Source organism: Henckelia pumila, chromosome 1 (assembly GCF_033568475.1).
Source record: "Henckelia pumila isolate YLH828 chromosome 1, ASM3356847v2, whole genome shotgun sequence".
Lineage (NCBI taxonomy): Eukaryota > Viridiplantae > Streptophyta > Magnoliopsida > Lamiales > Gesneriaceae > Henckelia > Henckelia pumila.
In genome coordinates, this window is record NC_133120.1 from 80,174,312 (window position 1) to 80,197,291 (window position 22,980).

The window sequence follows — 22,980 nt, forward strand, 5'->3', positions numbered from 1 at the left end:
ATAAGCCAAAGAGTTCAATAATTTGTACCATATTTATCTGAAAATAGTAGGATCCGTTCAATAATTATACCATATATGCATAACATGTATAGTTACTTAAGTTCTATTTAGACACATACTTCGAAACCATTTTAAATATTTTATAGATGAAAAAAATTAAAATATGTGATTAAACAGGGATTTTTAGAATTTTTTTTAAAAAAAGTTTTTGAAATATAGTTTTTAAGGACATGTTCATTGTAAGTGATAAAAAAATTGTAAAAAAGCACATGTATAAAAGCATTTAACAAATAATTACCTTAACAGATATTCCATGATTTAGCTCCCGCAAATCTTGTTTGACAAATAATATAGTTATCTTTGATACTCCGACCAAACAAAAGTATATATTATTTAAATTAAAATAATATATCGTATTAAATTATGAGTCGATCGGTTCACGGAAATAAATCCGTCTTCCTCTCACTTTTTTCCTCCCAAATCCACACTAGGTATACATTGAATTTTTAAACAAATAATCTATTGTAACATTCAAATTTTTATTTATTTTTTTGAGCATTTACGAGGAATTGTACCTTGGTATACATTGAATTTTTAAACAAATAATCTATTGTAACATTCTTTTTTTTTTTTGAGCATTTACGAGGAATTGTACCTTGGTATACATTGAATTTTTAAACAAATAATCTATTGTAACATTCTTTTTTTTTTTTAGCATTTACGAGGAATTGTACCTTGGTATACATTGAATTTTTAAACAAATAATCTATTGTAACATTCTTTTTTTTTTGAGCATTTACGAGGAATTGTACCTTGGTATACATTGAATTTTTAAACAAATAATCTATTGTAACATTCAATTTTTTTTTTTTGAGCATTTACGAGGAATTGTACAAGGGACTGACTAGCCCTGCTGCATTAACCTTCCGATCTACAAACCTGTGTCATAAGATACCATTCATTAGGTTCCGTCCCAGTTCGACAGTATCCGTGGACCGATCGACCTGCAAATGACGATCCCAGCACAGGTTTAGCAAAAACGAATTGGCATGATTGATGTAACAATCAAAGAAAGTTTTGAGTTTGAATTGTATGTAACAACTGACCTTGAATAAAAGGTTAAACAGCGAGTATTCATTGATTGCATGGCTGCGTTTTGCCAGATATGATGAATGAATCAGCTATAATTTAAGGGTAGACTTCATGTATCTGAGAGCGGATCTTAACATTGCTCTAGCTTTCCTATCTGGGGTACATCCAGAGAGAAGCATTTCCTCGAAAACAGCCGGTACCTGAAATCCAACATAATTTCAGAAAATTTTCATTGGTTTTACACTAGTTTTCAATAGCTAATACCCTAGTAACATCTCAAATCTGAGAGTTCATTCTTCTTCAAGAACGAGTTTGCTCACAAAAGACTAGTGCAGCTTACTTAGGTACCGTTTGACGTGGGTGGTGATAGACTAATTGAAAGATAGATAACAAATTGGAATGTAAAGATAAATAATATAGGAAGATAAATTATATGATGTTTGGTATGATTTTAAAACGATAGATTAAAGTGAGGCTCACCCTATCAAATTTCTCCACACGAATCAAAGCTTTCATGAGTGTGGTGTAAGTAACAACATCAGGCTTCAAATTCTGCAATTTAAGGGAATCACATGGAAATTAAGCTGAAAGTGAAAGCACCTGAAGAGGTATAAATAATATAGAACAGTTGGATATATTCATTCACATTATCTTTCATGAATTGCAACACAGAAAAGGCTTCGGTGTCTCGTCTGTCTTCCCCAAAAGCATTGATCAATGAATTAAGAGCTAATAGCCTGGGTTTCAGACCATCTCCTCTCATGACCCTGAATGCATTTACAGCTTGCTCAGATAGTCCCTGTAGACATATAAAATAGACATGATTTCAATCAGAACATCTACATTCTCATGAAAAATAGTAAGATATCTTTCAAAGGGTGGATGGAGAATGAGGGGATTGCACCCCTTGAACTAATTTAAAGAAAAAAACTCATTGTGTTGCAAAAAGCACATGAGAAAAGATGGAAACAAGAATAACTGGATCTGTTTCGTTTCTTTGCCGGGAAATGTTTTCCCAAATATATACATGATGTCACATTATTAAGCAAACACATTCTTCCATTATACACATCCGGAAATAAAACCATTCAGTAAACAAATCTCCAAATAACACATTCAAATACATCGGAGACGAAACAGAACATTACTCTAGTAACTCCATCAGTGAGTAGCCTAAGAAACTAGGGATTTAATTTTTTTAAAATCATGGATTAGTCTACCTCCATGTGCACAAGGGTTGACAATAAATATGCTGTAAGAATAAAAATTGAAGTTCAGGAAATACCCTCTGTGCATAGGCATTGATGAGAGCATTATACATTGTGGAAGATGGTTTCAATCCAGCAGACTTCATAGCCTCTAAGCACTCAATTGCATCATTAAATCTACCAGACTGTCCATAAATATCAACTAGTGTAGTATATGTGACCACATTAGGCAATAGTCCCTGACGCTGCATCTTCCCCAACAACTCCTTAACATCGTCCCACCTCTCCTGCACACCAAAAGAATTGATCATAATGTTATAAGAAGTTGTGCAAGGCGAACACCCAATTTCCTGCATCTCTTGAAACAATTGCTCCGCTTTATTGTGATGCCCTTGCTTACAATGACAATCAATAAGTGTGTTCCACGTCACGTTGTCCGGTTCAATACCCTCCACTTTCATCCTCTCAAACACCGCCTCCATATGCTCAAGGCAATTATACTTCCCAAAAGTATCGATCAACACGTTATAAAACTGTCTATCCGGATTTACCCCACAATTTTTCATCTCCTTGAGCACTTGAAATGATCTTTGCCACTCTCCCCTATCCCTGTAACTTGCCAATATTCTACTAAACACGTAAGAATTTGGCTTCACACCATTTTCTTCCATCTCTTTCAGCACAATTCGCGCACTCTCCCACCTACCGGCATTCCCATATGCATCAATCAACAAACTGTAAGTGTGTTCATCAGGTAAAACCCCATTCCTCTCCATCTCCGACACAACATACTCGGCATCCCTCAAAGATCCAACCTTTACATACCCTTTCAAAAGGGCATTATAAGCCCTCGTCCTGGGCTTCAATGTACCCTCCTTCAGTTCCTCGAAAACTGCCTCTGCTTCCTCGATCCTCCCCGTGTTACCCAGCTCACTCACAACCGCGACTAGTGAGCTAGTTTTTGCAGTCAACCCGTTACCCTGCATCACCCCTAAAAAATACAAACTTCTATCAATATCCCCAGCTTTAGAAAACCCGACAACTATATCATTCAACAATTGTCCATCCAAATCGATTCTATCAGTATCCATTTCTACACACAACTTCTCCAATATCCCAGCGTCCACACTATTATTTCTCATCAAAGACTGAATAATCAAACTATAGTTAACAAAATCAGATTGATAGCCATCACGCCGCATTCTTTCCATCAAATTTAACGCCTTTTCAAGATCATCATTCCTCGCACACGCTCCAATAAGAGCATTATATGTTAATGGAGTCAAACTCTGTCGCTGGGACAAAAGAAAAGCTTCATAGAGTTTCTCATTCTTCCCCAAAGCGTGAATCAAGATAGAGTACAGAAGCTCATAAGAGAAACAAAGATTGTGCCTTTGTAGCCAAGTGACCAAAGAGTAAGCCGTGTAAATTGAGGAAGGTGAGGAAGAGAGGTCTTTTATGAGCGAATGCCAGAGAGGGGCGGGAACGGCCCGGTAAGCCTGCGCAAGGCGGAACTCCGCCAGGTCGAGCTGAGTTGGCTGAGAGATGTGAGCGGGTTCCTGGTTAGAGGAGAGAAAGTCGATGAGCGAGGTGAAGTCGTAATAGCGGTTGGGGAGCAAAGCGATGTCGTACGGGTCATGCTCTTGTTCTTCGGTGATGGGGAGATTGAACTGGTGAGAGGTAGCGGAGAAGATAAGGTGGTGGCGCTGGCGGAGGAAGGGTGGCGGAGGAGGGAAGTGGCGAGCACGGAAGCGGAGGCGAAGCGGTGGCGTTGGAAGTAACAGCGTGTTCATTATATCCCAGGTCCTAACGACACCACTGCCCATTCCATTTACGGTTTATCAAGTAGATATATTATATATTTTGTTTATGCAATAAAAACAAAAGTAGATATCATGTTTTTTTTCAAAAAAAAAAAGTGGATATTTTTAAATTTCCTTAAGGAAAAAAAATGTAAAATTGACGTCAAAAACATAATAATATCTACTTTTTGTTAATGGATCTTGGGTTTGTTAATGGAATTTTGGGTAAATAATAATAATAATATCTGAGGATATAACGTGGCAAAATTAGAATAACACTCTAGTTCGAGGCTGCAAATGCTAATATTCAGGAAATAAATAGCTTTTGCCTTTTCGATATATCTATTTCCAATTTTAAAGTTTTAGTTTGTATAACTTGTATTTATATTAAAAATATTTGTGATTTTCTTCTCATCTATTTTCTAGAAAATTTATTAAGTAATAATAACAATTTAAATACTCTTTCCATCCTATTGATATAAGCGAGAGTGTGTTTTCACATAGTTTAGATAGTGTTTGCAAACTTTAAACATAATTGATTATAAATTTTTTCTTCACAAATTTATTTTAAAAAAATTCTATAATCACTTATTTTTAAAGGTTGCAAACACTGCTTTAATTAAAAAATATTTGAGAAAATAAATTTTAGAAATCAATTTCTTCAATTATACTTGTTTAATAAAGATTTTAATAAATAAAATGATCGTATAACTAGTTAATAATATTAATTTAATTGAAATAAATTTGTAAAATAATAAAAAATATAATATTAAATATGAAAAATAGACTATATAATTGGGACAGATGAAAAAGAAAATGAAACTTAATAATTGAGACGAATTGAGTAAATAATTAGCCAATACATCAATTCACATTCCAAATGCTCATAATTCATTTCAATCGCAAAATATAATATATAAATTTAAGGGCGTGTTTTACTAAACGTGAAATATGTATAAAATTTAAATGTGAGTGCAAAGCATAAAATGATATGTCTTCGAGGTTGTGAGCTGCTAGCACTCCATAAAGTTACGAGTTTATAAAATCTTTAATCTTTATATCCATGGGGAGAAGAAAACCATCACAAGTATACAGTACTTAAAATCTAATTATTAATCTGAAAAATAAATCTCATTACTTATCTGGGATTTCTCTTTAAATGATTCTCCATATGTAATATGATGAAATCTTAATCGTCGGACACCCAACAGTGTAACACATGTCGTGTGAAATTTATAAAATATGATAAATGCACGTGATCTAACTATATGAGTTTCCAATGAAATATCAACCGAATAATTATCATACCATAAATAATAGAGTAGAGTCTATACTATCTTTTTATCCTGACACAACTACTTCTGTTATATGGTCTTATTGGTTAAATTTAGAAGACATGTCTCCTACTTGACCCGAAACGATTAACCAATCACAAAATATTAACCTAAGGTACTCTTGCATTCTTGCAGCAACCTTACAAAACTCGGTTCAGAAACAAGATTATTACAAATCCCAATTGTCAATCAATCAAACACATCGTACCACATTAACAAAAACACACAATTTCGTACCAATGAATGATTTCTGGGCTTATCAATGGCAGGTTCTGCTATCTTTAGCAGCTGTTTTTGAAGATCGTATGTACAGAAAGGAATACATCAGTTCGACAAAATGCATAATATACAATGTGGATAAAATAAACCCCTCCCCCCTCAAAATTTTTATGAAGAGATGAAAATCGAAAATCTAACTTCAGCGAATCTAAGGATAGCTACATGATCAGAAAGATATAGCTGAGACGATAGGACGGGCGCTCTTTGATATTCTCGAACAAAACATGAACATCAGGAGCACAGAAGACAATAAGAACAACCTGAAATATGTTCTGATTTCCTGCATTCCGAGGTCAAGCACCTCGAGCTTCTTCCCGTATCTGCTTTTCCTCTGCATTAGATATCCATTCAGATAGTCGTCTATAGACACCCACTGGTCGAAACTAGAGGCGACTGCCTTAGACTGGATTTCATCCATCTGCTGTACGCCTATGATGAACATCTTGAAGATTGCAGCGGACCAGTTGTTGAGAACTCTCTGGAAGTCAACATAAAAACAAGTTGAGTTAATGAAGTTTGTTTGGGGAATAGCAATAAAATTTAAATCTCAAAATTGGGGTTTTGTTGGGGGGGGGGGGGGGTGGTGGTGGTGGTGCGAGGCGATGTAAATATGTGTTACGTACATTAAAGGAGGTGAGATCGATGGGATTGAACATTCTAAAACAGTCTTTTGACGAGGCTTTAAGATCTCCATAGATCTGCCAAGGGGGTTAGCACATAGGATATTAGGTGCCAAAATATGGAGAGAGTAAATTACAGTACACAACAAGGCATTCACACACCTCGAAGGTAAAAGCCATGGGTACCCTGGCAATATCATACATATAATCTGTTGCTGTACCATGAGCCAGATACCTGTGCATACATGACTAAGATTTCAATAGCGGAAGTAAAAACAGTAGATGGTATAAGTGAATATATTTCACAATATGGTTCTGCTCAGGTTTTATACTGGACAATAGTGTTGGATTGGCATGCTCTGGAACAAATTATGAGTAGCTAAGGCATGTAATTAATTGCCAGAATTAGGTGATTCTGCTGATCATGAATGCATTTGGCAAATCTAATTCGTCTGAGACAAGCAAGACTCCAATTAAGTCATATTTGGAACAAAGTTGACCGTTGAGCAAATTACAGCACCTAGGAGTCTAACTCTGAATTTTTGTCATGGTGGTCTGTGTAAATGCACAATTTGTGGCCCTCGCTTCAATTATTCAGTAGATGAAATTTGTATAACACCTGGTAGCGGTTTTTGCATTGAAAAATATCTTGACATTAAACATAAGTCATTGAGTTCAGGACAGAATCAGATTCTGTAAATATCGCCAAATAACTTATTTTGATCAACAGGTGGATGCGATCAGAGCTAACTATTCTGGTACAATGGTATCTCTGACAGACATTTGCATGAAACCACTTGGCAAGGATTGTGCCACGCAGAGCATTCTTCAGGTATGATGCTTTATGAAAACTGAATAATTTCTTGTAAATGTTTCCAATTTTATCATGTTTTAAGCAAAGAGCGGTTCATCTAACCAAGAAAAGGCAAGCATGATGCTTCTGAAAATCTTGCCCCCTCTAACATGTGATCAATATTGGATTTAAAGAATCAAAGCAGAACAACTTTCAGGTCATCGGTACTCGGTAGGATTCCACTGGATATGAGATAGGCATGGCAGTCAAGATGGTTTCAAAAAGCTTTTGCATGCTTAGAAATAAACTTGCCCTATCTGAAAATGCAAATAAAAATAAGACACGTGGAAGCTAAAATCGTTAATATATTATAAATACACACCCGACAGAGCCTCCACCGGATCCAATTAAACAGTGGTCTTTCAGGTGGAAATGATTCAACTCTTTAAGCAATGATTTCATTATCTGCGAGGGTATTCCATCTGGAGTTGTGTTTTTGTGATCATAAGGCATGAACAAAGCCTAAACCATAGAAAAAAATCCATAAGCAAAATTGTTGACTCCGAGTATATACTAAACTCGAATGAGGCGCCGAAGAAATAAAACGTTTTAACACAAGCCTTTAGTCATTCAAATATTAATGAAAAACAAATAATGGTCATATAAGTCATACGTTAGCAAACATAATGCCAAATCAATGGCCGGCTGAAATGCACTAATTTTAGCAATGATCTATGCTTCAATTAAAAAGGTAAAGTTACAAGAGAATCTGAACGACAAATGGCTTATCTTCACGCAATTGAGTGCCCATTAACCCATACATGTGGTTCACTCAAGCAATTGGACGAGAAAACAGATATGGGTAAATATAGGAACAGCCAGGACCTACCTCCATACCAGAGTGCACATTAACCCATACATGTGGTTCAAATGACAAAGCTAGTTTTCGCATAATTTGTGTCTCAGGCTCGCTAAATGGAGCAGTCCCGGGATTTTCTTCATATGGATCATAATCCTAAGAATGAGAGAGAACTTAGCACATTGCAGTACACAAGGAACATAACAACATTATTTTGATAAATTTACCACAAACATAAAGGTTGACGAGTTTTAAAAAGGGGAAAGGAAAAAAAATGCTCAGAAAGTACATCATATTTGACAGCGATAAACCCTGTTGTTATAAGCACATATTCTTCACGACGAAGAGACTATTCACATACCTTCTCCTTTTTTCCCCAATCCACACTCCAGTTCCTGTTGAGATCAACTCCTCTTCCTGGAATAATCTCAAATATCAAATTTTCACATTTGCACCGAAACTGATATGGCATTTTACAATAAATACGGTGAAATCAGCAACTATACCGTTCCTTCTCTCACAAAGCTCTCCATCTTCGACAAGTTTGCGGCCATTTACATTTTCCATCGGTACAACCTGCCAGATGTGTGCAGAAGCAATGCAATAGAACATTAGATCTCATAGACTTCCGGAAAGAAGATACACCATTGTTCTTCTAATAAAGAAACAAAAGATGCACCATTGAGCAATCCGATGCAGTTTTAAAAACTTAGAATAATCATTATGCAGGTGATTGAAGTTTGAAAGTTGGAATAGAATATTATGTGCTTAATCGACTACATATGATGCACACAAATGGATAATGATAACCACCTTTATTACAAGCTTATCGAGAGTTTTATTTAATGTGACTCGATCAACATTGGGTAAAAACTCCTCTTCACTCAGAATGGAAATGATCCTCAGCCCTAGCTCAGTAGTAATAAGCTCCCTAGCATGCTGTCCAAAACTCTGGAATACAAGGAATTATCTGTCAAGAACACCAGCAATAATCAATCTGAGAACTTGTAAACACTATTCCATCTTATGAAAACACCGATATCACAACCGCATTTAGCAAAGGTTAGAAATTAGATACATCTATTGCCAATATTTTCTTATTTCAAAAAAGGAGCAGCAAAAATAGATTTCAATGCATGTTGCAACTAACACGAGGCTAAAAACAAATTCGATTCTTGAACACTTACGAGAAGGATTCTAAGCTTTCCCTTGTCATCACAACCTTTCTGATTACGGCAATAAGTAACTATAGTCATATGTGTCTCATAGCCTTTATTCTTGCTAGAGATTTTCTCAATCTGTTAAAATAAAAGATTATCAAAAGAGAACTCTATCTTTACTAAACATAAATTTGGACACAAAAAAGAGCATGATACCCACTGATAGCTTGTCAGGATGACGATAGACCAACGATTCTATTTCCTCCAATAAAGCTCCTCTGTAACGAAATTAATTTAAAAAAAAAAAAACTTTGAGACATCAGTATAATGCCTAACATTGATGGCAATACACAGCAATAATACAGTGTAACATGTTCCCCGACAAGAGATACAGGTGAACGTGAGCTAAATAAAGGGTAGACGAAGTATCTAATTGGCAAAAAAAATTGAGATTAACATAAACTCAGTACCAAGATAAAAATATACATGATAATGTAGCTTCAAGCAGCTCTACATGCTGTGTATGGAGACAAAATTGAGACCCAATTTGCTAGTAATTGAATAACCAGATGACGAAAAAGTAGATTGAATGAATCCAGACTAGTAGACTGTCAAATCGACATTATTAAAACTCAAAATTCCTTTCAAACATTGATTCTAACTCAACAAATATCGTTAATTAACAAGAACCATACTATAAAAATTTAGAAGCCAAGGTATAAATTAGGAGCACAAAAAGAGCGTGGACAATTACCTCGTGTGGTATAGATCTCTATTGATGGGGGTGACTTCAGTGCTATTCGATCTTCCATAAGCAGCAATCGAGAAATGATTAGCACACAGAACAAATGACGCGAGAACAAGAGAAGACCAAGGATTTGAAAGGGAATCGAGAAATCCCATTTAAATTCGTCGATTTAAGCTAAGAACACAAGAACCATGCCGCCTTGTCATTTCATCTCTTGAAGATTTTTCCAGATTCCACTGAGATTGTGCGGCAGTTGTTGGCGATTGTATGAATCGAAGTCGTTGATTCAACCGAGGTACCCTGTCTTCTTCAGGATTTTTATTTTCGTTTCCCCTGTTTGATTTGATTTGATTTTTCTCCCTACTGGGTTGGGTGATGGATCGTACGGCTAACAGTTGAGACTTGATGATTACCAAAGGACTTATATCTACCATTTGATAACTAATTATTTATTAACCGCTGTCTTGTGAAGGGAAGAGTAGTAGCAGTGTGTTGTCATTTATATTTACCTTGAAAAATAATAATTTTTATAAGTCGAAATAAATTAAAGATTTGTCACATGAAAGCCATATTTTTGTGAGGGTCGAGTTTGTTACCATTAAATATTGAAATATTTTGTTGTTTTCGTTGATAGGGCTCTAGCTTAATGACTAAGGTTGAGTTTTGAGACTTTTTGGTAATTTTTTTAATTTATTTAGATAAATTTAGAATTTTTTTTTTATATTTTTTCTGCTTGACATAAACACGTCTCGAGTTTATACTCAAATCTTGTTTGTAATGTTAATTTAGAACAAAATTGTATTGTACTTAAAAAAAATTGTCTCAAATGTGATATTTTAAAACAAGATGATTTATAAGTGGTTGGAATTTTATTTGATTGCTTGACTAAGTAATGAATAAAATTACAATCATTAATTGTTGATCCCGACAACTGATATATTTAAAATTTAAAATAAAATAAAAAATAAAATAATGTAATATAATATGAATATAATATAATAATATCTTCAGTTAGTTAATTGTTGCGTTATAATATTTTAAAGACAGCTATAAACTTGAGATTTTTTCGCTAGAAATCCAATTATATCTGATTATATTTTCCATGATTCGAAGATTTTGATTAAAAATAATAATAATTTATTTATTTTAAAAAGTGATTGTTTTTTTTATTGTAATGAATATAATTCTATTTCTGTTTCAAATATACTAACATAAATTCGTATACGACACCCATTTCTTGCCCACAACTCTGCTCTGAATTGCCAGCTAAATTAAAAATCTGTTCTCCAATCATTGTTCACCTAATTCGGTTATATGTTTGGCCCCTTGTCATAAAATAACGTTGCCTCCATTTATTATTGTTCCAATGTTAGTTAAAAAGAAAGGGAGGATAATTTTCTGGCCAAATGTCTTGTCTAATTTTGGTTCATAAATTATTATATTTTTAAAATTTGATTTTGATATACTGATTTAAAGTCGGCTATTTTGGTTTAATAACTAATGTGATGTGTAAAAAGTCATCTCAGTATTTTTTGATGTTATAGATTTTAATCGAAACATTAAATTTAAAGAATCGAAACAAACTTAAAATTTTAATTGTCCAGACCAAAAATTGAATGTGTGAGAGAGTATCAAAACATATTTTCCCATAAAAAACGTCCCACAATATAATTTCAAATAAGCCGTTTTCTTCGTTTCGCAAAATACATTCACAAAACTGATAAATTGTTTGGGAAATTATTGGGAAATATTTCTTAACTTTTAATTAACAAAATTATGAGTCTTCCGCTATTAACATGTCCACTTTCATTTCTACCAATTCGTGACTTTCTTTATTATAAATTGAGTGTTCTTTCACGTGTCGCGACCTCACAATTTTTTGCGGTTAATTTACATTTTGCACGCATACATTTTGGATATTGGAATATTTTGGTCAAACTTATTTTTCTGACAACGTCATAATTATAAATTTCTCACACTAATAAAAAAATTACATGTGACAATATTATCAGAGATGTATCAACAACAAAACAACATAAACAATTTGAGTAGGTATCTTAAAAAACGATCTCACATATATTTATTCGTGATATAAGTTAATCATATCTATATTTATAATAATAAAATAATATTTTTGGTTTTAAAAATAAAAATTTTTCATGACTGCACAAATTTAAGTGATCAAATCTCACAAAACTAATCCGTGAGACTGTATTATCGAAGTTTTTGTAAAATAAGTTTCCACGGTGATCAATTTTTGTGCTGATCCTTCCCAATACTTAGAGGACTCGGATTGACCGAGCAGCGTGCTCGAAATTCTTTATTACGTTCCAACGCATCCATTTCTTGTTTATCCAAAGTCATCCATGCTTCAATCCCACTTCCACATCTTGTATCCATCAAAATAACAAGATTCATGAAAAAATAACCACTTGAATCAATGCTACTAACCCAAACAGGCTTCCCCCACCCAAAATCAACTTCATAGAACCCTAATTTTCGCCAACTCGTAAACCCATAATAATCAACATCTTTCGACCCCAACTCCTCGATCTCTTTTAAGTACTTGTGCATTGTGATAAACCCATCATCGCCTTGTATTTTCTTGACATAATCGCCATCGATCTTCGATATAGATTTCCTCACACGATCCACCAAGCAAGAGATCAATCCAAGATTTCGATGATGATCATCATTATCAGATAAAGAATGTAACTTTGCACTAGCCATCCAGATTAAGTTCCCTAAAGAATTTTCGGACAAATTTGGACTAGCCCTTTTGCGTAGGTTCACTACATGTGTTAGGAGAGAAGGTTTCTTGGTACCGAATCTTGATTCTTCGGAAGCTGCCATCGCATGTTTCCAAATGAAACCGGACACCGCCTCGACGCTGGTGGCGGCGCATTTCCCGTCCCCGCCGGTTGCCATTTCTTTGAGTGCTGTGATTGCTAGCCTGTCGAAGACAAATCTCTTGGTAACAAACTGCCCTTTCTTGAATAGACAGCCCCACATCGCCATGGATGCTTGTTTGAGCCGTGAATCATTAGAGGGGAAAAGAGAAGATGCCGAAAAATCGGGATAGATATTGATGTTCTTCATAGGCCTTTCCTCGGACGAACTTGCGGCGGCAATATCAGACCAAGCTTTAAGGAACGTGCTTAAAGCAGTGCCATCAAGAATCCTGTGTGAAATGCATAATCCAATGGCGATTCCGCCGCATTCGAACAAACTAGCCTGGATGTTCGTCACGTAAGATTCATCACAGCTGAGAAAGCTGGCGATAGCTTTAAGATCAGGGTTTTCTAGGAATTCACACAGCGCGTGCTTGACTTTAGCTGTGGTGAAACAAGCCCCACGATCATCACAATCAACGGAAACGTCGTCCTTGATCGCACCAGCGAGCGGGTAAAAACGGGACAGGACTTCTGATATCGATTTCTTGAGCAAAGCTATCCTTTCAAGAACTTGAAGATGGGTTGCTGCAGCATCTTGGTTTGGGTAGAAGAGTACTATGGGAGCATATGCAGCGGGAATCAACTGGTCTAAAAGGCATAGTTTGTAGTTTCTGAGGTGATTTGGTGTGGGAGAAGATGGTTTTATCATCTCCTTGGCTATGATTTCTATCTCCATTATCTCGGGACAAATGCACAAATTGGTAGATTATATTGAATCAAATTTTGTGAGTGATGAATTATTAATGTAGGTCGAGTGTTATTTACTTATTTTATAAAGATGTGATGAGGGGAAAGATGCTATACATCTTTGTCTTTTTTGTTAGGAATCTCCCAATCTAAAGTCATTTGAGATGTTATAGGATCACGTCTCTATTACTATGCGACCCTATGTACGTATAATACCGAGTGATTATGATGTTTAGTGTATGAGATGATGACATAAGGTTGGAGAGAAAATTCAAATGGCACATAAAGAAAAACTTTCTTGACCAAGCTGCCGTATTTGATGGAAAATATTGTAAGACTGCGTTGATAAAAATAGGATGAGTTTATTAATCCACTGTCATTCTGTTTTACTTGAAAAAAGTCAATTTTTCTCAAATTTCAAAGCCCGTCATTTCACCTTTTTTAACCCTTATTTGACTTGATATCTCATACTTCATACTTCTAAGTATAACTCATCTTTATCATTATTTTTGAAAAAAAAAAATCCATAGATAACATGATCTACCCTCTCCCTATTTAAAATATTTAAAAATAATCTAATCCAAATTTTATGAATACAAAAGTAAACATAAGATTATTAATAATAGGTGAAGGGTAAAATTATAATTCATCCACCAATCATTACTTCAATGTCAAAATTAATAACTCGAAGTAAACGTGTTATTGTTTATCCATTATTATTCTATATCCATTAAACTTATTTTATTTATATATAGATAAATAATACTAAGACTATTAAACTAATTTAATAGGATGTTGAACAATTTTGGATAAGAAATCACATGTTTACCTTGATGGATCAATTTTGTGATTGATATTATGATTAAGTGACGAGTTACAAATTTGTCATTTGTTTGTATATAATATATAATCTTAATTTTAGTTTTTATTTGGAAAATAGAATTGTAATTTTTATTAAAAAATATAAATTATTATTAATCCACAAGTATATTATTTTAATTGACCAAAATTATTGAGTATAAATATTATTTATTTTTTAAAACAAAAATTAATAAATTGAGTTAAAAAAAATTTCCCATGAATAAGTATAAAATCTAATGAAATGTATTAATCATATAATAAATTATTATAATTTTTATTCATGTTTTATAATTTTTAAAAGGATCTTTTGTATATTAAAATCAAATAAAATGTATTAATATATCTTAAAATATTTAAATTTTATATCCATGCTATATAATATGGATCGGCTTTATGAGTTAATTACACTAAAATATTTAAATTTTTGGGAAGTGAATTAAGGAACACTTTTGTAATTTTTTCAATTGGAATCATAATTATTTAAAAATGATTATTTATCACACCATTTATTTGTGATAAATCATCAAGGTTTAAAGTTTAAATTAGGTAAATATGGATGAACTTTATGAGTTAATACGGACCCTCAAAAAACAAGTAAACATTTGATTGCATATGATTATTAATATAATCCTATGCTTATCATAGCAAGTAAACGCAGCCTAGGAATTCACACCATGGTTTGAAGCTTCCATCATCCTAAAATTGAGAGAGAAAAAGAAAAAAAATAAAGGGTTTTTTTTTAGTATTTTCTTGTGTGAGTTAGAAAATTTATTTTTGCGGTTATACTTGGGGTTTGGGATATACACATGAAATTAAAAGTGCGTTTAGACTAAGAAATCAAAAGAGAAAAAAATTTGTATATATATATATATATATATATATATATATATATATATATTAAAAAATGCTTGTATTGTTTCAAATGTGTTTAGAAATATATTTGCAGTAAAATAATTTAATTAAACCAAAATAAGTGTGTTTTTTTTAAACTCGTATTTATAGCTTTTCAGATTTTTTATAACCCAATGTAAAAAAGCGTTTTCAATCTATTTATATTTTACTCAAAAATTACTTTTAAAATTCAATTTAAAAAATATTTTTTAAAAGTAAAATGTTTCTGTATCCAAACTGACACTAAGTGTTTTGCATACACTAATATTTCTCCGTATAATAAATATTAGGAGTAGTTCCATGGACGTAACCGATAATATGTGGACCATGTATATCTTGGTGTTCGTACTGATTTTATTTCATAGTTTTATTATCGTCGTGATGCTTTGATATAATCATAACATATGCAATTATAGATTGGATGTCTTATATTCTCAGTTAACAAAGGCTACTAAGGAAAACCAAATATAGTTAATTATGATCTTCATAAGGCTTTGAAAATTTACTGAGAAATTTACATTTTTGGTCATGCGTACGTATTTTTTTCGTTGTGATTTTAATTTTTTATGTTATCAAATTTTAATATTAGTGTGCTATATATTTTTAATTTTGGAAAGTTTAATATTTTTACAAGACATAAACACTCTCGATGAAAGAACACTAAAATCACTAAAAATTAGAAGATACATACTAAAATGTAATTTGATAATATAGATGTCTAAAATCGCAGGGTAACAAACATACAAGACTAAAAATATAATTTTTCTAAAATTCAATGTATAGCTTCTTGTGATTTTTTATATGTTAAGATGATATCCACCTTATGAATATGGTGTTCGTGATGTTATTTTTATTTTTTAATTTGTTATAATATTTGTGGCATGGTAAAAAGAATTATATTTTACTTGAAATTTATTATATTTAAGTAATAATGTTTCATTAATTGGAAGTTATATTATTTTTTGGAAACACAGATTTTTGTGCTAGTCCATTTAGATGATCACTTTGTTGTTGTTGCTACAAGTTGAACCATAGAAAAATTCAATATTTGGATAACAGGAAGTATGATGATGATGAAAATTCTTTCTTTCATGCTGTTCAAATAGTGGTAGAGTATCTAATATACTTTTAATAAATCTAAAAATATCTCTTTTACATTTTAATTGTCTTATTTGTATTTTGATTCATAGCATAATCAAATGTCCAGGTTTTTGAAAGAAAAAAACATATGAAAGCTAAAGAATTTTGCTATATGAGTTTAAAAATGTTCCCTTACGTTGACAAACACAATGCTTTGTTGTTGGTGTATAGGAAGTCCAAAATAAAGGACAAAGTTGTTTCCACTCCAGTGAGGGATATGATCATCACTCCAGCACCTGCAGTTCTTTTTGTGTTGGATCCATCAAACTTTAGTATCCATGGTTGCACTTCTACCCCATAGACGGAGATCTCCACTCCTCTGGTATTGAATCGTCAGAACCTGGATGGTGAGCTAAAAAATCTGCAATGACTTGTCATTTCATAAACTTTTGAGAATAATAAACTAAAGTGAAATCTGCTAAAACCAATGATCATTTACCTATTCTCTCCGACAATACATGTCTATTGAGCATATATTTTAACAAATAAGTTTTTGACACAACGAATACTATTGACTGAATTAAATAGTGCCTCAACTTAGTAAATGCATAAAACAATGTTAAACATAACTTTTCAATTGCAAAATATTTACATTCCCGATCATTCAGTGAACGACTTAAATAATATATAGCTTGTTCTTTGCCTTCATCATTATTTTGGATTAACAAACACCCTATTGATTCTGGAACGGCTGCAATATATAATTTCAAAGGAACCCCGACCTTGGAGGCATCAATACTGGTGGTTTGGTTAGATACTCTTTTATCTTTACAAAAGCTTCTTTACGATGAGATCCTCATATAAATGCCTCGGTATCCTTGAGTTTCAATAGCGGAGAGAACTCTTGAGTTTTCACTGCCAAGTTGGAAACGAACCTTCTCAGGTAGTTTACCGACTGTAATTCTTTCTTGTTCTTTGACGGTTTGGCCTCCAAGATTGCTTTGGATTTGTTTGATCCACTTCCACGTCTCTCCGGTGCACCAAGAATCCTAAAAATTTCCCTACTTTGACTCCAAAGGCACATTTCAATGGATAATTTGAGATCATGTTTCCTCATTCACTCAAAGCTCTTCTTCAAATGATCTACATGATTCTCCATATTTTTAGACTTTATCATAATATCATCAATGTAAACTTCAATAAAGTGGTTAATCATATCGTGGAAAGTGACATTCATTGCTCGTTGGTACGTTGCACTAGCATTGTTTTAGACCAAATGACATCACAAGACCTTCGAAAGTGACAATAGATCCTCGACATTTGAAGGCAGTATTTGTTGTGTCCCCCTTATCAATATTTATTTGGTTGTACCTAGAGTAGCCATTCATGAACTATAGTAGTTCATTGTTGGTCACTGAATCCATCGGTATGTTGGCTATGGGTATTACATAGACATCATTCGGAGTGGCTCGATTGAGATCCCTAAAATCAATGCATACCCTTAATTTTCTATTTTTCTTCACCATGGGAACCACATTTGAGAATCATTCTGTATATCTGATTGGTATAGTGAACCCTGCGTTAACCACTTTTTCTATCTCTTCCTTCACCTTTGCTTCAAATTTCTTGGAAATTCTCCTTGCTGGCTGTTTTTATGACTTGAAATCATCTTTAATAGGAATAAGATGTTCCAAAAATTTTTGTCAACAGTTCCTTCAACTTGATTTTGAACTCATCGTCAAGCAAGGAATGATATACACAAGTTTTGGATTATCCAAATCTCCCAAGTTTACTTCTTCTAGTTGATGTTGAACTTGAGGTAGATGAGACTCCATTTGCGATGATGCTAATGCAAGATCCTCTAGTTGCAATTCTTTGGAAAGATCAGGTTCCTCCTTATAAATGATCTCAGAACCATTCACTTCCCACAATGATTTACTCTTACTAAGTCCATTATTTGTTGCACCTGTGCTTTTTTAATGGTGTTTGCAGCTGGCTTCAACCCTATCTCGAGGAACTCAACCATCAACACTCTCGATGAGTGGTTGGATCATTGGCCTAGGAGGCACAATGACAGCTGTATTCAATAATCTGTCAGATGTTTCATTGGTTCCCAGTGAATGTTGAGATACAAGTCTTACTTGTAATACCCGAAAAATCCATAAATCTATTCATGATTTATTTCAAGAATTTTAAATGAATTTTAAGCTATTTCATTTGATTATTTATGATTTAAAAGTTATTTTTAATTAAATAATTTTATGTGTTGTGTAAACGATTTAAAAGAGAATAATTCATATTTTAAAAATATACATTTATTTATTATGTTAAATGATTTTAATAGTTTGTGCACTTTAATTATGAAGTATAAAGTTATGATTTAAATTAATTGATGTTAGGTATATGCCTAATATATTTTTATGCCTTGTTAAATAATTTAATTGTTTCATGATTGAATTAATCTTGGACTGAGAAAACGAGACTAGCCTACGCACGAGATCATAGGAAATAATTCTACGAGTATTTTGAGTATAATATTGGTATCATTTTATTTTATTCATCGGGAGAAGAAAATTTTATTATTCTGGTTGGGATATTCTGGACAGACTACGTTTTATGTAGTCAACACACGCATTGTATTAACTCCCCTCTTTCACACTTATCTACTCCTCTACCCCATCTTTAATTTCAATTCCCCATTCCTTTAATGTGTTGTCTCCTCTCCCTCATTGATTTTCCTTGCACGTCACTTTTCCCCTTCCTTTCCACTCCTTTAGTTCTTCATTTTGTTCATCTATTCTTTCATCCGAGGTAAGTCCAAGATTTCGAATTCCGGTTGTGCTAAGGTTAACTCGTTGCCAAGACTCCAGATCAACTCCATCTTCGGTTAAGGCAAGCTTTTCAACAAGTATTTTAAGATTTTGAAACCCATTCAAGATTATAATTATTTTAATATCAAAATATATGTTGATGTGCATGTTTTAATGGTTTATGATTTTGAAGAAGCATGGAATTATGAGTATCAAGTTATGAAGTGTTGAAATTGTGAAGCGTGGTCGTTTTTGACAAGTTTTTGATAGATGTGTAGAAAATAATGATTCTTTTGAAGATTATGATGTTATTGGAAGTTTTAAAGGTGAGAAATTGATATTTAATTGAAAGAAAATGAATTTTTGAGATTTTGAAGAAGTTGAGCAATTTTGATGATAGTTACGGTTTAAAAGTTTTGAAGCCAAATCATTTAAGATTTTAGTGTCTCATAACCTCGGTGTCCAAAACTCTGCTCTGAGTACTCATGAATATCAACGATATACAATGACAGATATATATCACATAATTCATGCTTTATAAATTAAATCACAACTCATGTAATTCAATTAACTCAAGAATCAATAAAGCATGCTCGCACGTATTTAAAAATAATCATTTAAATAAATCAATCACATGCGAGAGTTCAATTCATGCGGACTCGATCTACCCCGCTCACTCTAGTTCAAATCCAAGAATCTTATCGCTTTGATACCACTTAATGTGAGACCCCGTTTCTAATCTTCTAAACTCGAATAATTAATCATAATCGAACACAATAAGCCACGGAAAACAAATCAAAAGTTTTTTTTAAAAAAAAAAAAAAGCCTCGCGCTCGCGCGAGGTCATCACCTCGTGCGCGCGCAGGCTACACGAACAGAGACTCGCGGAGATACTCGCGCCCGCGCGAGAAGGGAGCCCGCGGGCGCGCGGGAAAAATCTCCCGAGCCTCTCAAACTCCTTGCGCGCGCGCGAGGTGTTGCCTCGCCCGCGCGCAGGCAAAATGGGCAGAGGGGTCGAGGAGCCTGCAAACAACCAACAAGGCAATTCTAAACATTCCAAGTTCAAACATAATACAAATCAATATTTAAAACATACCAAATCTAGGTTCTGCCCAAAATACAATAACCAGTCGAGTTTCATAAATGAGTTCCACCGACTCAACAAAACTAATACAATTCCAAATAGACTCGACCCTACGACCCGGAGTCTCACTTCTATCAATCTCATCCCCAAGCTAACCAAGACGACTCGGTCCAGCTCCTGATCCTCCTGTTGCCAAGTTACACATACAAAACAAAGACAACAGCCGGAGTAATCCGGTTAGAAATATAATTCCTAAGTAAAAAAGACATGCACTCAATATCAAATAAACACCTCAATCGAAATGTGTCAACATAAATCATAACATCGAAATGATATTGAATGAATGCATGGATTTAAAAGTCGAGATTATCAATTCAGATAATCATAAAATCGATCGGTACTCGGTTGGGATCCCAGGGTCAAGTCTTCACGACAACTCACCGACGCACCCTTTCGGGGTGGAAGTCGATCAACTCGATCCCCTAGACTTCAGAGCAACTATAAGAAGTATTCTGGCAATTGGAAAAACTCGAAATCCAAAGCCACTTCAATATAACTCTCTAAAACGTCTCATTTCAAAACGAATCGAAAGTCGGCTCAATATGAATGCAAGTGCATCAATAACTAAATCAAGTTCACGCAAGCAAATAAACAAGTGGTATGTGATTTTCGGGAACTCGAGAATAAGTCGATCTCGAGTATTCGTTCCCATTCATTTCAATGTCGACTTTTACCTTTTTCTCGAAGCTTCAATCAATCCTGTCAAACAAGAGAAAACTCGATTCAAACTCTAAACAATTCGAAACTCAAAGTCGATAAATCAAACAATCTATACCGTCTTCCAACTCTTCGATTGGTAACCGATCTCCAAGTCCTCCAATTCCAATCTCTAATCAACTGTCAAAACATCGAGACACGGATTCGATATCAACTCGGAGTTCAAACTCAATCAAATTCGATATACAAATCAAACCGAACCAAAACCGATAACTCAAACTTGATTTCGATGGCATAACGGCTATAAACTAACTATCCGGAAAATACAAACCATCCAACAACATCACAATAACTCAATCATCATCACAATCCATCAAAACAACTCAAATCCAACCTCAATCAAAATCACCATTTTCGAAAATATGCCTTTAAAATCATATAAAATCCAAACTTCGTTCTTTTTCCAAACCGACTTCGAATACACGATCTATACTAGCTCAAAAACGACATACTCCAAAATTATCAAATTCTGACAACTCAACAAAATCGAAGTTCAAGAGATCGAAGCAAAACTTACGTCTAAACGGAGCCCTCGTTGTGGTGATCGTGAATCTCAACTCGGAATGAAAATCTAACGGTCAGATCGAGCGAATCGAACGAAAAGAAAGGCTTGGAAATCGCCTCTCATGGCTTTCGGGGAGAGAGAAATCGAGAGAGGGAGTAGGGGAGGAAGGAGATGACCAATGATTGGTCAACTTGCTCCTTAATATATATAAAAATCCAAATTTTGCATTTCAGTCCTTTATTTCTCCAATCTTGCAAAGTAACCCCCTGCTAAATAACAAAACAATACTCAATCACTGAAAACCCTGATTATCTCGATTAAACTCAATTATAATAAAATCGGGGCATTACAGGTATGCACTTCGGGATGAGCTACCGATCGAGTGGCTATCCAACTATGACTCATGGGATGGTTACATGGGGTATTCTCTTTGTGATGATCTCCGGAGCGGCTATCCAAAAAATGAAAGTTAAAGGGTGAAAGTCATATGCTTGTTGTACAATGGAAACATTATGATGTGCTCTTATGACGGTTATCACAAATATACATATTTCATCACCCCCAATGTTTTGTATTGTGGTTTCATTAAATCATGTTCATGTTATTTCCTTTCTCATCAAGTTTAAATAAGATCTTTTATACATGTTCTTGTTGAGTCTTTCGACTCATTATATTTGAATGGTGCAGGTAGCGAGGATGTTTATGCATTCATTGATGATTTTGTAGCTGAACATGAAGAGGAGCTAGGGGTCGGTCCGACGGGCGATTCATGAGAGTGATGCTTATTGTTTAGTAGTGAACCAAACAATTTGTGTTTTATTTTGATGACGAGAAAAACAAGTTTCAATATGTTCTTTTGATGACCATGTTTGACAAAGTTGAAACAATTCTATTGCATTATTTATGTTGCACTTTTAAATACTTTTATTGAATGAAGAATTTTTATTTTCCACAAATTTTGCCGCAAAGATTTTAAGTATAAATGTTTGAGTAACGTTCCAATTGATTTTTGGGAAGTTACAGTATATGTTCCGCAATATGAGTGGTTAATATCTGAAAGATGGAAATCCCACCAATGAATGGGCGACGGATGACATGAATTAACCGATCCTACATCGGAATGTGAGGTACAAAATATTTGATATGTACTACTCATATCACGACGGTGCATCTTATTTCTATGAGTTCATCACATAAGAAATCCAAAATTAAGTGTGCTTGATTTGGGACAATTACAGGATGGTGACCTCCTGAAAAGTTTCTCAAGGTTCGTGTGAGTGAAGATATAAGCAAGCTGAAAAAACTCGTTTTGATACAGTGATGACGGTCTTCGAATATGAGATTTTACAATAATTGTGATGGAAATCTTACAAAACAAGTTATGTAAATCTAAAAGACTAAGCATGGTAATTGTGAATAACTTTCATCTATTAATC

At 33.9% G+C, this 22,980-nt stretch overlaps 3 protein-coding genes across 5 annotated transcripts; all 3 read right to left on the reverse strand.

Annotated features, from left to right (window-relative positions):
- Positions 1–688: 688 nt before the first annotated feature.
- On the reverse strand, positions 689–4,113 carry LOC140869768 (uncharacterized). Of its 2 annotated transcripts, XM_073272979.1 has the most exons (6): positions 2,378–4,113; positions 1,739–1,891; positions 1,573–1,644; positions 1,107–1,292; positions 813–1,004; positions 689–734 (listed from the first exon to the last, which is right to left on the reverse strand). In XM_073272979.1, exons 1-4 carry the CDS (start codon positions 4,091–4,093, stop codon positions 1,182–1,184), a joined length of 2,052 nt encoding a protein of 683 aa, XP_073129080.1. In that variant the 5' UTR covers positions 4,094–4,113; the 3' UTR covers positions 689–734; positions 813–1,004; positions 1,107–1,181. The 2 variants fall into 2 exon arrangements, with proteins under 2 accessions (XP_073129080.1, XP_073129079.1); XM_073272978.1 differs by having other exon boundaries at positions 689–1,004.
- Positions 4,114–5,648: 1,535 nt separating this feature from the next.
- On the reverse strand, positions 5,649–10,312 carry LOC140874684 (uncharacterized). Of its 2 annotated transcripts, none has more exons than XM_073278041.1 (11): positions 9,902–10,312; positions 9,368–9,425; positions 9,175–9,285; positions 8,801–8,938; positions 8,494–8,563; positions 8,349–8,404; positions 8,018–8,143; positions 7,511–7,650; positions 6,498–6,570; positions 6,339–6,413; positions 5,649–6,193 (listed from the first exon to the last, which is right to left on the reverse strand). In XM_073278041.1, the coding sequence occupies exons 1-11, from the start codon at positions 10,048–10,050 to the stop codon at positions 5,882–5,884; spliced, it is 1,308 nt and encodes a 435-aa protein (XP_073134142.1). In that variant the 5' UTR covers positions 10,051–10,312; the 3' UTR covers positions 5,649–5,881. The 2 variants fall into 2 exon arrangements, with proteins under 2 accessions (XP_073134142.1, XP_073134143.1); XM_073278042.1 differs by having other exon boundaries at positions 9,364–9,425; positions 9,902–9,966.
- A 1,833-nt stretch (positions 10,313–12,145) lies between these two features.
- LOC140866099 (limonoid 7-O-acetyltransferse-like) lies at positions 12,146–13,525 on the reverse strand. Its single transcript, XM_073270997.1, has one exon. The coding sequence runs from the start codon at positions 13,523–13,525 to the stop codon at positions 12,146–12,148; it is 1,380 nt and encodes a 459-aa protein (XP_073127098.1).
- Positions 13,526–22,980: the final 9,455 nt, after the last annotated feature.

Excerpts from the sequence above, each read along its gene's own strand:
- LOC140869768 (XM_073272979.1), bottom strand. The coding sequence starts at position 4,093 with ATGAACACGCTGTTACTTCCAACGCCACCGCTTCGCCTCCGCTTCCGT. Across the intron at positions 1,645-1,738 it reads TGCAATTCATGAAAGATAAT|AATTTGAAGCCTGATGTTGT; the intron begins GTGAATGAATAT and ends CTTAAATTGCAG. Across the intron at positions 1,293-1,572 it reads GTGTGGAGAAATTTGATAGG|GTACCGGCTGTTTTCGAGGA; the intron begins GTGAGCCTCACT and ends GTTGGATTTCAG.
- LOC140866099 (XM_073270997.1), bottom strand. The coding sequence starts at position 13,525 with ATGGAGATAGAAATCATAGCCAAGGAGATGATAAAACCATCTTCTCCC.
- LOC140874684 (XM_073278041.1), bottom strand. The coding sequence starts at position 10,050 with ATGGGATTTCTCGATTCCCTTTCAAATCCTTGGTCTTCTCTTGTTCTC. Across the intron at positions 9,286-9,367 it reads GTCATCCTGACAAGCTATCA|ATTGAGAAAATCTCTAGCAA; the intron begins GTGGGTATCATG and ends TTATTTTAACAG. Across the intron at positions 8,405-8,493 it reads GCTTTGTGAGAGAAGGAACG|GAAGAGGAGTTGATCTCAAC; the intron begins GTATAGTTGCTG and ends AGATTATTCCAG.